Raw genomic sequence first — 17,257 nt, 5'->3', positions numbered from 1 at the left:
TTTATATGGTTTTTAGATTTCTTATGTAGGAGTGCTTATTTATTCCACAAATACAGACATTTTTTGCACACAGTATCTTTGCTGTGGTTGTGGTTTTCTTTTTTCTTTAATATGTGTTCTTACTCTTCAGCATGGCACAACTGAAAATTGGTTTATTCAAAACTTTTACACCTGAGACATGGTTTTCATGAAATCTGTACCATTATGGTAGTCTCAAATTTTTTGCACTAAAATACAAATTTATTGTTTTTAAATCATTAGAAGTATTAAGATGCAGGTATTAGTTCAAGCTACCAAATGTGTACATTTAGTTTAACTAGTGTATGCTAAAAATTAGATTGTTCAGTGTAGTGATGTAGACAGCTGATTTAGAGCATACAAAGTTAATAAAACTGCTCGTAAAACATGTGCTACAAAAATGGAAGAAGTTGCACTGAGAAGAATTAGTTTACAGATAATAATATAAATTAGTGTATTTTTAAGTTACAGATGAAGTATGTGTGATACAATACTTTTCTTTAATTGACTTGATTTAAATTTTTTGTTATTCAGCGATAATTATAAATTAATGCTAATTATAAATTGTTGCTTAAAGGCGGGTATAGTGCCCTCATCCCCGATATTACATCACTGTCAGTATCTCTCTAACTACTGTTACATTTACTTGTTGAAACATCTTGTGGTGAAAGTAAATTCCTAGGGATCAGATAAACACTAATGTGACAGTTATCTGTCCACATTTCACATGAATTCAGAACAGACATGAAAGTGAATTACTTCAAAAAAATTATCAGTTTTACTGTGAGACTTAAAATCACATCTTGGAGATATTAATATCTTAGGAATATTTCGTTACTTGCAAATTATAGAGTTGTGACTGATTGTATTGTTTGTTTTAGAGATTCGATAAAATACTCAATAGCATTATATATTTCTTTGGCTCGTTCTATCACATTTGTTGGTACATAACCTTACCTGTTCATGTTTAGACTCTGTTAACTTTATTTCGTTAACTGTTGTATAAAGTTCGTGTGAATATGCAGTCTGAAAGCCTTCCCTGACTGTTGTCCTTTTCTTGTTCCTTTATAAGGGTTGATTGATGATAAAGAAATATAGTTTTTCTTGACAGCATTCTTAAATAAAATATTCTGTTTCCTCGCCATATCAGATTAGAATGATAACTCGAGCTTTCAATGCTTTTGTCAGTCATTGAGCAATATTCTAGGATGAGTTGCATGAGTGGTTTGTAAAAAGTCTCCTTTGTAGATTGACTGAATGTTACCAGTTTTTTCCCAGTGAACTGAAGTCTGCCACAGCTTCTACCTACAAATGAATGTGTGTGATCATTCTATTTCAGTATCTACTAAATTTTTATTAATGTGAAAGTGCTGGATGTTCATGTTGGACAAAAATTTGACAGCTACTTGTCATTTTGTGATTGAGATTTTGTCCAGGTATCATCCTCCCACTCACAAGAAAGATGTCTTGAATATGTATTAAAGAAAAAATGTTTGTAAAAAAGTTTAAAACACCTTCACTTTTTGTTACCCAGTAGTTCACTCAAATTTATTACTGTTTTCTGGGGCAGTGTTGTGCAACATTTTGTCCATTTAAAAGGTTATTCGTCATATTATGTCTTTCTGAGTTTGCTCTTTGATTAGCATGCCTTTTGTGAGTAAGTAATAAAATAATAATTATTACAATTAGATAATGGTTTATGATCTAAATAATAAAAGGAAAAAGTCCTTCAGGGGCTTGATGATTGATATCCCCAGCACACAGTGATTTACTTTTATAGAATGTAAGACTAACATTTATGTTAAAATTTACCAAGGTGAAATTTATTAAACATGCTTCCAGTGAATATATGTTCTACAGGGTGTATACGCCCCGGGACAACCGGGAAATCCAGGAAAAACCCAGGAATTTTTTCATCCGGGAGAAAAGTGGGAAAAACACAGGAATTTTTTAGAATTTGGAAAATTTTTCAGTGTCTTAGTTTGAAGTTACATTTTTGTAATTTTGACTGCTAAGAACTGATAGTCTAACAAAGAATATTACTGTATCCCACTACTGCAGAATCATACTGCAGAAATAAAACATAAACAACAGGAAAAAAGCAAAACTTAAATTCAAAGGAAATGTGCCTTTCACAACAAGACGCACTGCTCATGAAAGTGTCTGCCAACAGCAAAGTGTGTTAAAGACTTTAGGACGAAAGACGGTGCACTACTTCATAACAAACTGCTTGCGATGAGCGTGACACCACAACTATTTACATTAGCTTCATTAGAGCAGTTGCCAGCGGCTCATGCCCCTGCACAGTTGAATCACGTATGAACAGTATGTTCTCCCGCTTCTGGCTACTTGAAGGTGGCTGTTGGCTGTATTGGCTGTAGCAAGCAGCCAGATGCTGCCCTGAAAAATTTTGCTGCCACGCAGTATTCACATTTAGTGATTTTGCTGTTTCCTCTTCATTTACAGCTCTCACGTCAAACGATTTCTGTGGCTGGGAGCCATCAATTGAATTAAAATACATTCACATAATTATGGAAAGCTGAAATATGTTATTAGTTTCAGTTTTTTGGTTTTATTTTATTTCTGGGTTTTTGACAGTCAAGCGTTAATTGCCTTGCAGAACGACGAAGTTATTTTCGTCAGTTTGCGAAAGAAATTTGGCTGTTGTTAATCTTTTCTGCAGTCAATTTACTTGAAACAAAGTATTCAATTCTAGACTATTGGCTAGTGTCAACTGTTTTCTAGATTTCAAGTGTGCATTTTCATCTTCTTTCACGTATGGCATTATGCCATAAAAAAGAACCAAACATGAGATAATGAAGTACTGGTACTCCAAGAAAATTTACATCCCGAAAACCACACTGAAAAGCTTAATATCAGGTTGGCGCCTACTTCATTGTGAATCTGGACATATGAATGTGCACTTTAAGTGTAATTATCTATTTTAGTATAGTTTGCAAAATTCCGATGCTCTTTGAGTATCATCTGATGTCCCGTTTCTTTTATCATGTAATGTAAGATCTTTTAATCCTTTAAAAGTAAAAACATACAGGCTTCCTAATTCATCACAGCTGTACATGCACAGTAACAGCCATTTTCTGGTGGTCAGTGGCAACTGCCGAAATGAACCTGTTTCTAGTAGCTCGCTGGAAAATATTGAAAATGGCGATCTGAAAAAGTGTCGCATTCAGTCTAAATTCTCTTTTACACAAGATGATTTATGTTGCGTATGAGAATGTGCGATGAATTTCTTAAAATCACAGAGTGCTTGACTCTCATTTTAAACTTAACACTTTGAGGACCAGCCACTCATATCAATTTCGGGCCCAAAAGACTAGACACTTATGTCATTATTTAAAATTTTACTGGCACATTTGTGTGGTGTATCTTAAAGTGTAACACACATAAAAAAAAGACAAGTTTATACATGAAAGCTTAACTTTTCTCGTGGCTTATTGATATTCGAGACCAGTATTATAGGCAAATGCCAGGATGGTTCCTTTGAAAGGGCATGCCCGACTTCCTTCCCTGTCCTTCCCTAATCCGTTGAGACCGATGACCTCGCTGTCTGGTCTCCTCCCCCAAACAACCCAACCCCAACCAGTATTATATGTGAAAGCGTAGCTGTTCTTATAGCCACATTGGTATATTAATGTAAACCATTAACTTTTCCTACTTGTGTGTTCGCACTAGTTAACAGTGATGTTACTGTCGACTAACTACATTTCGTGTTATACGCTCTGAATATCTGCTTTCATTTGCTGGTGAGATCACATGGCATGAGCTAAGATTGACTTACAAAAGCGCATTGCAATCTCGATTTCAATGTTTCGGAAACTATACTCTGTTCATCATAAGAATAAACCTGATGTAAACATTACGCCAGGTATTCTTCCGTGTTTGCTTGAATCACATTGGATTTCATTTCACGTGGGGCGGAAGCCAAACTGTGACCAGTACACTCAAGCACGATCATAAGGATACGTTTTATGCTGTATTAGGCACACATAGACTGAGCAATAATGCAGGACAACAACTTTACTGATGCATTAAACCTGGACAGCACTGGCCAGCACGTGGTCCAACTAACCTGCTATGATATGAGCAGTTGCAATTCAGACCTAAAAAGAGATGAGGAAAGAAACAATATAGCTTTGAATGTCATTTAATTTTGAAAGAGAATGGAAAAAATATTAGGAAAAGTTCCAGCACTACCGCATTCTTCTTAGGTGACCAGACGGAAAACATAAAATTCTCTCGTTATCGACTGACATAGTATTCTAATTACAAACAAGAGTGATGAAAATTTCTAATTTACACATAGGGTAATTTTTCTGAGCAGGCTGTGCGTGATGCAAAATAATACTGCAGGGATTTCACCATAGTGTTAATTACTGAAGCCACTGAAGGTATTAATTATAGTCAGTCATCTGGTAATCTCTTAGCACCTTCCTTATCCAAATCTGGGAAATAATTTCAGTTCTGGAAGTGTCCCTGCTATGTTGATAATGAGCCTATCAACAACAGAATCCACAAAGCCAACCACTCGCTACATTTTCTCGTCTTCTTTTATCACGAGCCGTTCTATATCCCACCAGCATTTGGCAGTGACACGTAAAAAAGCTGCGTGCATTTGTTCCAGTATGTCTGGTAGCTTCACAGTCTTGTTACTTCTCGGGCCAAGTCTGATAACTTGGCTCCAGATCAGTTCTTTTGGTTTCATATTGTAATGATACAGTGGCAAATGTGAAAATGCTGCATTTGTATTGTGTGCCCGGTGCTGTGAAAATGATTCTTTTTCACATTTATACGATACTTGTATACATCTGTGGTATAAAACAGTGGACATATTCCAACTAAAGAGTATTTGATTTTTCATTGTTGCCTTATGACATTAAATTGTTCTGTTTTCTTAACTTAAGAAATTTTTATTAACAGTCTTTCATAAAATATCTATAATTAAAAATTTGTATTTGAATAAAAACAGGAATTTTGCATGCAATATATAATTAGAAACCGGAAGATGAAAATTATTCATAAAAAATGGTGAATTTTACAATTACGAGATGTAGATACTTACAATTTAATGAGGAAAAAAAATGACACAGATGAGTTTTGAGCAAGCCAACCATAAACTGCACTTGGTCATCAATCTATTACACTACTGATTCCGCTACAAATCCGATGTGATCCTATGAGTCATCTGTATATATTACTACACCTCGGAAACTTCAAAGCCGATTATCTCTGTAAATTTATGAAAAACATTGAGAACAACCTATTTTTCGGCACTTTTTAACTGTGTTTCACTACATTACAGGAAGCAGCCTAAGCCACTTTCATACTGTGCATTAACAGCATGACAATCAGAGCACAACAATGCAGAGGCTGTGACTGTACACAATTTTTGAAACAAAAAATTTGGAAATTTGTGGTGTTCCTATGGGACCAAACTGCTGAGGTCATTGGTCCCTATGCTTACACACTACTTAATCTTAACTTAAAATAACTTACGCTAAGGACAAAAAACACACACACGCCCGAGGGGGGGACTCGAACCTCTGATGGGGGAGGAGGGGGGGGGGGGGGGAGCTGCGAGAACCGTGGCAAGGTGCTTCAGACCACACGGCTACCCCACATGGCTTGAAATAAAAACTATGTAGCTAAAGTGTGATTAAGAAAAATGTTGATGGCTGTTAATACATTGGAATATCTTAAAATTTGATTTAATGTAACTTAGTAATAAAATATCTAATACGTAAGTAGGACATACTTCCAAGAACTTAAAAACTCTAGTGTGCTATGGCTTCTGATCAATCATTGCATTTGTGTTTGTTTACATCAGGTTTATTCTTATGATGAATGGAGTATAATGTGCTGTGTTTGGCAGAATTCGAATTTATACTTTCGTAATATGAAAATATGCACATCAAATTTTTTTTTTCGCTTGCGGTTGCTTACTAATGTGCCAGGAAGTTCAAGTCGATGCATAAAACCTTACCCATTCAAAGGATTGATAAGTTTTACAGTTCCGAGGGGAAGTATACTGTCACTTAATACAGAAAAAGTGTATTTTGATCTGGGAGAATGTGTATTTTTAACCGGGAAATCCAGGAAAAATGTGGGAATTTTTTTTTCCTTGTCCGCGTATACACCCTGTACTAGCAGAAGTTGTGCCTAGATAGCTCAGTCAGTTGGGCACTTGCTCATGGAATGAAATTGTCATGGGCTTGAGTCTCAGTCTGATACACTGTTTTAATCCACCAGGAAGTTACAGATCAGTGCACAGTATGCTGCAGAGTGAAAATTCATTCTGGGTACATCTGTACCAGTCTTTACAAGAGATTGCTGCATTTCTTAAGAGAGCAGTCCTTCTCGGAACACATGAAATATAGATGATTTTAATGATTTTTTTTTTCAAGTAAAATAAAAGGTAATGTTAAATCTGTGATCAATTCTATTCATTGTAGATTTTTTTCTTTGAGAAGTCCTTTTTGTGTCCACACTGGATGCTCCATGTAACCGTTGCATCAGATCAAGTGACTCCTTGCAGCTGGATCATTGGTCATCAGTGGGAATTTCTCAAGCCCTCCTAATGGACCTTTAACAAAATATGTTTATCAGGCATTTTCAGTATATTTTCTATCAACATACATAGGATAACTGAAAAATATTCAGTTCTAACAAAATGGTGACATGTTGAACAAACTGTCATTTTTTTGCTCAAAAAATAGAGACAGAAGCATGTTCTGAAAATAGACTATTGAAGATATTGGAATATGCCTGTGTATGTTAATAGAGAAATCAATTTAGAATGCTGGCATCAAATTCCAATCAACTTCATATTTACCATTCTAAATTTACATTTCATGAAAATTTGAAAAATACCCATTACATTTTTTGTAGTCAAGTGTACCTCCAGTCAGTGATTTTTGGACCATACAGCAACCTTTCCATATCCAAAAGGAAGTCCTCCTCCACCTTCTTGATTGCCATAGTGGTCCTTGTAGTGTTACCCTCCCACATATAACATTAAATTCTCTGTCTTTGCACAAATTTTGAAAGCTTTGAGAGGCTTAAGATATACAAAAGAAGAACTTTTTACTTATCTTGATTTTCTCTTGTTGTTGTTGCTGGCTCCAAATCTTGTTGTGAGCATACCAAAAATTTCATAGTTTCAAATATTTCTAAAAGAAGTGTAATTTTAACTGCATGTACAGAATACTAACAAATTAATTTCTTTTTACATATTTTAGCTTGAAACATAACACATCATATACAAAATCAAATGAAGTTCAGCTATACAAAAATCAATAGTATACATGGTATCGGTTATTTCTATATAAAAAAGGGGGGGATGTTGTGTTGAGGACAGTGACCCATTATAGCCAATCCAATATCAAATTCAAGCACTTTCATGATTTCCATAATGCCTATTAGGCCATCATTGAAATTACGTGCTGCCACATTGGCCATGACATTGAATATTTGTTTCCCGCTGTGAATGGTTTTCAGAGGCACTTTTTCACAAACTGCCTTGTAACTCAGTAGCAGAGTTTGTGACAAAATTGGGATGAACACCACAGAGAACATTTTAAGCAAAAAGAGTCAATGTTTTCAAATTTTCAAAGAGGGCTACCCCCTTAATGTATTTCATACATATGTAGTAAAACCATTTTGCTTATTGTGATAAATCTCTTGTAAATGACTTGAGACATGAGAGAACAAATTTTGCATTAATGGACTACAAGTGAAGCATCCATAAATACTCTCCCATGTCACATGGCAAGATCACCCAAACAACCAATAGTGGTTTGCAAGTGCATGTTATTGATTCAAATGTGTTGCTGATGAGTTCCAGTATAGCATATTGGTATTCTTCAAAAATATCAATCTTCAGTTTTGAAATACTCATGGAAGGCATTGGCCTAGCTGAAAAATGTTTTCTAAGTAAACCCGAGGCATAATCAATAGAACTCAAATCTGAGGAGTGTCCTGACCATGGCGTTACCCTCACCTTGTAAAGTGCTATTCAGCAACTGAGAGTCAGTATTAACAGCATATTTCAGAAAAAAAGACCTGAGCCATAAAAGAACCATGGACATCTGTGGGTCAGATACACAGATGTATCTCACTCTAAGTGTAATCCATTTAAATTTATGTTTCAAATATAGACAATCTGGAACTGTTGAAACTGTGATCAACTTTGAATGTGATGATCACTGTATGGCAACGTAAAATTGATTGGTACAAGATACAACTATTCTGTGTACTTGGAGCTGGGTGTCTTAGATGGTCTGATTATATTAATTATACAAAAATGTTTTCAGAAATTATATTGTTTAATTTTTTCCTGTTACAGCATGTTTATGTTACCTCTTTGCTCCATATGCATGCATTTGTCCATATATGTTTAGTAAGAACATTTTCCCCATTTTATCACTGTATCTCAGTCATTGTTGAGTTGAAGGAGGGGAGGTACAATTTCCTGTAACTTTTGCCAAACACTTCAGTGAGCTGCACAAAATGAGGACAAACTTGAATGGAGTTCATAGAATAACTCCTTGAAATTATATAAACTTACAAAATATCACTTCATTATCATATTACACTTCCTAAAAACTGGCCTCGAGTTGCACAGCTTAGCAATGTTCAACATTATTAAGCGATGCAAAAAGTCCACTACAAGGACAAAAGATGCAGAGCTACTTCAAATTGTGTGTAGAGACAGCAAGGGAAGGAGTTGGGGAACATGTATAGAGAGGTGAATGTGAATTTGATCTATTTGCTTCTTTAACTGTTGATTATGATCAGTGGTAAAAGCTGTTCATTTTTCGTTGGATGTTTTATTTCTCTGTCTCAGTGTTAATACAAGCACTGTGTTCAGTCTGTGTGCATGAACCACAAAATTATAACATTGGCTATATGTCATATTTGTTGTGTGTTAATAAACATTCTGATCCATATAAATAATTTTTCTGGATTGAAAATTTAGTAATACTTTTATTTATATAAATTTGTGTGTTGGATGAGAGAGAGAGAGAGAGAGAGAGAGAGAGAGAGAGAGAGAGAGAGAGAGAGATACTGACTGACTGAGTAACTTTATTCTCCTTTCGTAGTGAGTGAATCCAGAAAAAGTAGTCATTCATAACCAAATTTTCCTCTTTGAGAGTGCTTTAGGAGTAAATATGGCACACTATTTACCAATTGTAAATAATGGTAATGATCAAAACTGGAAGACTGTTGTTACTTGTTCTTTTTAACTGTTGGAAGAGTTACACTTTCCAGCTTCTGTTTTCTGAATGAACTCTCAGTAAATGAAACAATAATGTTGAAGGATTGTGATCCCTTATCCATCATTTTTTGTTCCTATGTGTTTATTTCTAATAGAAATCAATGGTTGAGCAAAGAAAAGTTGTCTAAGATAAATGATACATTTGTGTTGCTTTAATATATCAAATGGAATCTTTTTGATATTAGATGACGATACATTAAAAAATCAGACTCTTAGGTACTAGTAATGCAAGTGAATTTTGTCAAATATTGCCATGTAGTGACACTGCGCCAGAAAGTGAAGACAAAGAACCTACTGAGTACAATTAGATGCAGTATGAATTATATACCCATGGCTTGTGTACCCACATTTTTGCTAGCAAACTGATATGAAGTAAAATGGAAATGTCGTGTGGCTAGGGCCTCCCGTCGGGTAGACCGTTCGCCTGGTGCAGGTCTTTCGATTTGACGCCACTTCGGCGACCTGCGCGTCGATGGGGATGAAATGATGATGATTAGGACAACACAACACCCAGTCCCTGAGCGGAGAAAATCTCCGACCCAGCCGGGAATCGAACCCGGGCCCTTAAGATTGACAGTCTGTCACGCTGACTACTCAGCTACCGCGGCGGACACTGATATGAAGTGATAGATACTGTGGCAGAGAATTTTTGTCTTACACAGTACAGTCATGAATCATAATTACTCAAGTCCCGAGATATGAAAGAACAGCAAGGAGCCATGAAGCTACAGAAATCTGTTAATTTTAATTTAACAATTTGCTGTAGAAGAGCAAATTGCTGTGCTCTCCTGGAGCAGTAATATTCCATTTTTGGACAAAGCAAAGATACACAATAAAAAATGCTATTTTGTGATGGTCATTACTGCTGTACATGAAGGAAATAAGATGAAATCATTCATTTAGTCTTACGAGTGGTGTACTGCTAATATTATTTGTTCTAGAATATCGACATAGCAATTGCTACTAAGGAGTGCTGTATATTGTTAGATGAACTGTATAAAATAAATTAAGCCAAGAGTCTTAATTACAATACAAATTAAATTTTAATTTGAGGGGAATAATAATATAAGAAAGTATTTTGTCTAGGTGTCACAAATGCTTCAGGATTTTCTATGGTAAAAAAACATTGAACATCTATGAATATGACATTATTGCTCTGTTATCTTGTAAGAGGAAGTGGAACAGTGTGACTGTACTGAGTAATGAAAGTTTATTTGCAATTGGTTATGATGTTTATAGTGTCATAGTCAAATGTGAAACTGCATGTGTGACAAATATCTGTTTACAATGTAGTAAACAATAAATTTAAGACAGCTGAAAACTTACAAGGACACAGTTTCCACATAAGACAAAGAAAAATTCATGGATAAGAAACACTGAAGAAATATAGTAGTGAATTACTAAGACACTTTGCAGCATGGTGAAAGTGATAGGATCAGCTCATAAGTTTGATGGGGAAACCAAACTTGAGAATTCCCTTCATGACCAACAACATCATTCATTAACAATCAGAGCCTGATAGTGCAACTGATTTGTTTGAGAAAATGGAAGATGTTTGCTTTGATTTAGGGATATTTAAAAAACTATTATCAAAATACTTTTAAGCACATTTCATCATGTGATGATTGTTCTGTGTGTCATTAGACTAGAAAATTTCAACTTCTCCAAGTAAAGGGAAGCATATATCATTTATGTAACGTGTCAGCCATGAGAACAGAACTGAAGAAGTCAGTAGCAGTTTGCATTATCCATTACCTCATTTTCAGTGTTGCTAGTCCCATTGAGTACTTACCTGTGTGCCTGATAACTGTACTTATCTCCCCCTGCTATATGATTTTCTGTAGGGATTTATGAGAATGGTTGAGACACACATTCTCTACACTTATATCATAAATCAAACATATAGGTAAGGTACAGTAATAACAAGTAAAAACTTGTTGGCAGTAAAAGAACTGAGTTATTAAGTATTGAGAACAACAGAGTTCTAGTTTTGTTGCTATTTTTCCTGTGTAGTTCTCATCAGCATTTACATATAAAATTTTACTCTCAAAGTGGAAGACCTAAATGCCATTGTTAACCATTTCAACAGAAATTATGGTGTGTGCCTGTGCACGTGCACATCTCATCTCATCTGCATATGTGTTTGTGTGTCACTGCACCTCTGTTATGTTGTAAGGAATGCCACAGGAACCTGCTGGCGAGAGTGAACCACCGTTCTTCCAACAACCTCTTGGATGCTCACTGGGACCATCTCAGGGTAACAGCACCTTGCCACAATCTACTATTGTGCAAAGCAGTGGTCTTCACTTTTTCAAATTCTTTTACTTCCAGAAATTTTGCCAGAACAATTATTTTCTGCCCAGGATGTAGTAGTGCAACACTCCTATCCATAACAAGACTATTAAGCAGCATCTCATTTATCCCTTGTATGAATGTACCTGCTGGCACCAAGTCTGCACAGGGTGTAATAGCAGCACTATATTCCTCCATTTACAGTTTCATTTTACATACATTCCTTAAAATATAACTGGAACATCATTTGCTCTTCAACCATTTCAGATTTCATTTTAGAATACCTTATCGTTGCTGAGTGCAGCTGTTGGCTGATATTTTGTTAAGTATGTGGTGACACAATGACGAAAATTGGATAATTATTTAATGTTTTAGTCGCATGGATTTTCAGAATAACTAGAATCAGACCATGAATAAACTCCCTGAACATATTTTATAACCTTGTGATGTCTTTTTTTAAATAAATATTTGGATATGATTACAAAAGTGTGCATAAGTTTGCATATTTTCTCTCTCATGTCTGACCTCGACTTTCCTCCCTACCTACCCGATTTCCAAAACACACACACACACACACACACACACACACACACACACACACACACACACACACACACACACACACACACATTTTGTTACTGTGTAGAGCCTCTTAAAAATGGTGAGGGTGACATCGCCCATAACATAAAAGCAGCTCTGGATGGGTAACTAATATTGTCCGGTTAGTTGCGTCAGTGTTACATTACTAAAAACCTGAGAAATGTTCAATTCCATTTAATTTTCTATGTTGCTTTTTTCCACACTGCGGTACTGTAACTGGATGTAGCCTTAACACCAGTCCACATAATGGGAAAATTACCCTTTTGTTACTTATAGTACAGACAGTCATCAGAAATCATATCTGAGTTCAGTATAGAAATTGCTTGGACACTATTACATAATCTGAGTCACAGTAAATATATTTTGTACTGATTATAATGTACATTTTCATATGTCGTTTTCTAGAATATTAGTTCAGAACTGTATTGTGGAACATAAACCCAAAGTTCAAATACATAATTATTGCAAGACAAAGTGAACATTATTATTATTTTTTTTTTTTAGACATTTATTCCTTACAGTATGGGCAACAAAACTAAATGTCATGACTGTAATGTAACTGTGTCATAAGTCAGACATTGATTGGACATCATGCACTACATGAAGTTGGTATGGATGATGAAATCTGCTCTGTAAATGAAGAACATTTCCAAACTAGGTGAGAGACAGGAATTTCTCTTCAGCAGTCTTAACAAGTCCTAACAGAGTTGTAAATATTCATAGAATGTTCTCTGAAGTCTGTATATTAGTATAGTTGCCCATAAATTCTCAGGAAATTCAGCTCTGTGCTATATTTTTCTTATTAATGTAACTAAATTTCATATGAGTATTGTAGTAATGGTTACTGATATAATCTGACGAGACCAGCAAAAATACTTCAAAGTTCTTCTTGAAGCAACACAAACAAAATTTCAGAATCTGAACTGCAACGAGGACTGTGAAAAATGCTTTAACCCGCAGACTGTTTTATCTTGTATGTATTACCATTGTCATGTAATAAAATGATTTTCTGTTTGACACAATAATCATGAATAGAGTGATATGACAATGAGGTAATACTGTTAAACCTGTATACAGTATACAGAGAGGTAGGAATGATCATCTCATCGATATGTGAGATAAGAACAAGAGACACACTAACACTTAACAAATGCAAACAGCACTATCCTTTCAAGCTCCTAACATAATACCCTACTACTGTTTGGCAGAATTTATAATTTGGTTAATGTGCTCATAGCTTCTACAACACTATTAATCATTTTACCTCTGAGACTTATCCCAATTGTTTTCTTTCATTACTTTTTAAATTTATGAGAATCTCATCACATCAACTAAAGCTACACTCAGCTACTTTTTTATTCCAGTGTTCTTTTGTTATTTATTTTTCAATGCGTAGCAGAAACTTAATAAGAACTGTTCAGTGTTTGTTCTGACTGATAGTCAGTGATAATACAACCCATATTTGAGCTGCTGTTTAGTAATAGTATTAATTTTAAAAATAAACTCCATCACTGAGTAACATACTCGTGGAAGATCACTGCTTTTGCTTCTAAAGATCAGTTAAAGATAACAAATATTGCTGTTGATTCTTACATTTTGGCAATTTTATAGGAAAACAGAGGTGGTAGCATCCTTTCCAAGTTGTGCTTCCTTGCCATTTTTGTTGCATGATAGCTTTTTTAACCTGTGTTGTAGTGTATTATTATTTTCTATGTGTGTGGTTACTGCATCTTTAATGTGTGGAGAAATGTGAGAGTTGCACTGCTCTGTTTGCTTTGTGTGTTTTGTATTAATGTGCATTGTCTCTCTTTTGTTAATTATCTCAACACGTAAACTGAGGACTGTCTAAAAAAATGACAAGTTAAATAAGAAAACTATAAGATGACAGAATCTGAGCATTATGGAGTCAAAAGATACTATCAGGGACAGAAAGAGATGGAAAAAAGTAGGGGGGGGGGGGGATGAAATTACGTTTCCCACGCCAAGCTGTGTCATTGAGTCCTAATTTTTTTCCTTACAGTATATTTCTGATGTTTGAAGTGTGAGTACATATAAGGAAGACTTGCAATAGTAAGAAAAGCTTTCTAGAAAAATAGAAATTTGTTAATATTGAATATAAATTTAAGTGAAGTATTTTCTGGAGGTATTTGTCTGGAGTATGGCTCTGTACAGAAGTGAAACTAGGATTAGCAAACAGTTCAGACAAGAAGAGAATAGAAGCTTATGAAATGTGCACTACAGAATAACCCTGAAGATAACATTGTTAAATCAGATGACTAGTGAGGAGGTACTGGATAGAATTAGGAAGAAAAGAAATTTGTGGCACAGGATGACCAAAAGAATGTAACTAAACAAGCTGGGATATTTTTACTTCCTCTCTTGTTTTGCCATCTGCCTCCTTAAATTCATTTTACTTTCATTTTTGCCTAACTACCAATAACATACATGTGTATTCTTAAGTAATATAGCACCAGATCTAATTTTGGGCTTAGTTTTGTGTATGTAATCAATTTCCTAATTTATTTTGACTATTCGTAGTTAATATCTCTTGTTATAGGGTGAAATCAGTAATTGTTTGATGGCTTATATTCTGTTGTTGACCTATAAACATATATAAATTCTATACTAATTATAAACATTTGAAAGAGAACTATGAGGATTCTTTATGTATTTATTTGGCTCTATTCAGAAACGTGTTGGCAAAGCCAGCCCTTATTTAATTCCAAAATAATTACCAGATTTGTCAAGAGCTTTGTTTGTATAAATGTATCTGTTAATTTCATTATTTAAACAAATAATTTGGCCTAACCTTTGTGGTAGAAGAAACTGTTAAAAAGAGAGAATTTTTCCATGTACTTAGTTAATCGATTGAGGTAGGTTTTAATTGTAATTTCTGTATCTTAAACATCAAAAAATGTATAGTTTCACTGCCTAGGATATATAAAGGACAGATTTTCGGTCCCAAGACAGACCACGGCCAATTTTCAGATGGGAAGTTTGTATCGGTTATAGTAATGCGTTAACTGAACAGTGGAATTAGTGCAAGATAAATAGGTCATGTGTTAAAACAATGACAGTGTCTGTTCAATTTATTTGAGAAACAGTGAATGTGTGATTAGGTATTTACTGCTTATAGACGTTCAACAGCAAATTATTGTAGCAGTTTGCTGATGTTTGCCTGCCAACTATTAATGAGGCTTATCAAAAGTTAACCAATAATGAACTGCCCATATAATGTGTAATATTGGGGGTTGTGAACTGGAAGTAAAGAACTGTGAAATGCAACTGTACAGCTGTTAGCTACATCATTTACAGTAGTCAGTGTTGAACTTACACACCCCAGTTTTCAGCCAGTATAACAATGCAGTACATCAACACCGAGGACTATCAACGAAGAAATAAAGCGGGTGAACATCGCAAGAGGAGACAGGCTGATAGTACATAATGCTCTGAGACATCAATATGATATTGAAGGGAAGTGTAGGGTGTAAAAATTGTAGAGGGACACCAAGGCTTGACTAGACTTGAATGCATACGAAAATACTGTCTTATAATAGATAAGTGTGGAAGCTGTTTCAAACCTGACTGAAGATGATGACAACATTTATTTTTCCTCATTAAAACACTCTTATTCAGTTTACAATGTTTAGGGCCTTTTTTTGTCTTTCTGTTCCCATGATTGTTTATATTTCCTTAAGGGTATATGGAATGAGTTTTTCGATGAAAAAATCGATTTTTGGGTAAATGCATTTTCGAAAAATTTAGACTTTCCCGTTTAATACCATGTATAAAATATTTGGATGAAGTGAATAGAACTATTTTAAATAATTTTTTAAAATAATTTCGACACACGATGTTCCGCACCTTGTATATGAGATGCGAAATATACCTGATATAGACAGCCTTGCCAGAGATATAATTGAGCACAAGAGAGTTAGCTTTTCTGTTGGCTACACTGCTAGACAGTTGACAATAGATTCTGCACCATTTGTATTGTTTCCTTTGTGACTACATCCATGTCATTGTTGTGAAAGTCGTATGTGGAGAAGTCATTGAGTTTTCTTTCCTTCAACATGCCAAGACCTAGTCTGAAGGTACTTAGAAAGCGTGTACATTGGCGCAAGAAAGTAAAGTGTACTAAAAATTCGTCTGATTCATCTTCATCAATATCTGATGTCCCAGTAGAGACTAACCTCAACACTGGTAGTGATACATTGAGTGATGCTGCTGCCACTACACCGGAAAGTGCTTCAAGAAGAAAACTAGCTGGAATTGAAGAAGAATACAAGAAACTAAATGCTGGGACTACAAAATATGAGGTAATTAACGTCTCTTTATTATCAGACATTTTGGAGAACAATATGTGCTGCAAACAATGTGGAAAATGTGGTGTTTCATTGAAAACAAACTTACATGTAGAACTTGCTTGTGAATTAGAGTTGATGTGCAGTTACTGCAAACACAGTGTTACTTTCTTCAATTCCTCACATGTTACTGCAGATACAGGTAAACTATACGATATAAACATTAGACTGGTTTATGGATTACGGTGTATAGGAAAGGGCAGGGCTGCAGGTGCCATGTTGTGTGGTGTGCTGAACCTCCATCCTCCACCTTCAAAATTTAACAAACACATAATTGCAATAGGCTCTGCTGTAGAAGATGTGGCACAGGAAAACACGAAAGATGCTGTTGAGGAAGCAGTTGTTGAAAATAATAATAGCAGAGACTTGTCCATAGCTTTTGATGGAAGCTGGCAGAAGAGAGGCCACACATCTCTGAATGGTGTAGTAACAGCTACAAATGTGAACACTGGTAAGGTAGTTGATGTGGCAATTCTTTCCAGGCATTGCAGATGCAAGGAGAAAATGAAAACTAAACATGAAGAAGAGTGCATGGCAAATTACCATGGGTCAAGTGGTGGTATGGAAGTTGCTGGTGTAAGAAGTATTTATCAATGCTCAGTAAAATGGTACAACGTTAGATACATAAATTATCTTGGAGATGGTGACTCAAAGGCTTTCAAAGAAATTGAGGAACTGAGACCCTATG

At 35.2% G+C, this 17,257-nt stretch overlaps 1 protein-coding gene across 1 annotated transcript in view; it reads left to right on the top strand.

Annotated features, from left to right (window-relative positions):
• LOC126177117 (uncharacterized) overlaps positions 1-17,257 on the top strand; it is a 571,356-nt gene that overhangs the window by 408,687 nt on the left and 145,412 nt on the right. Inside the window, exon 9 of the mRNA XM_049924387.1 lies at positions 11,490-11,570. Coding sequence (XP_049780344.1) covers positions 11,490-11,570 — 81 coding nt within the window. The remainder of the gene's footprint in view (positions 1-11,489; positions 11,571-17,257) is intronic.

This window comes from Schistocerca cancellata, chromosome 3 (assembly GCF_023864275.1).
Source record: "Schistocerca cancellata isolate TAMUIC-IGC-003103 chromosome 3, iqSchCanc2.1, whole genome shotgun sequence".
Classification (NCBI taxonomy): domain Eukaryota; kingdom Metazoa; phylum Arthropoda; class Insecta; order Orthoptera; family Acrididae; genus Schistocerca; species Schistocerca cancellata.
Note: the sequence above shows the minus strand (reverse complement) of the source record. Positions and strands in the feature narration are given on the sequence as shown.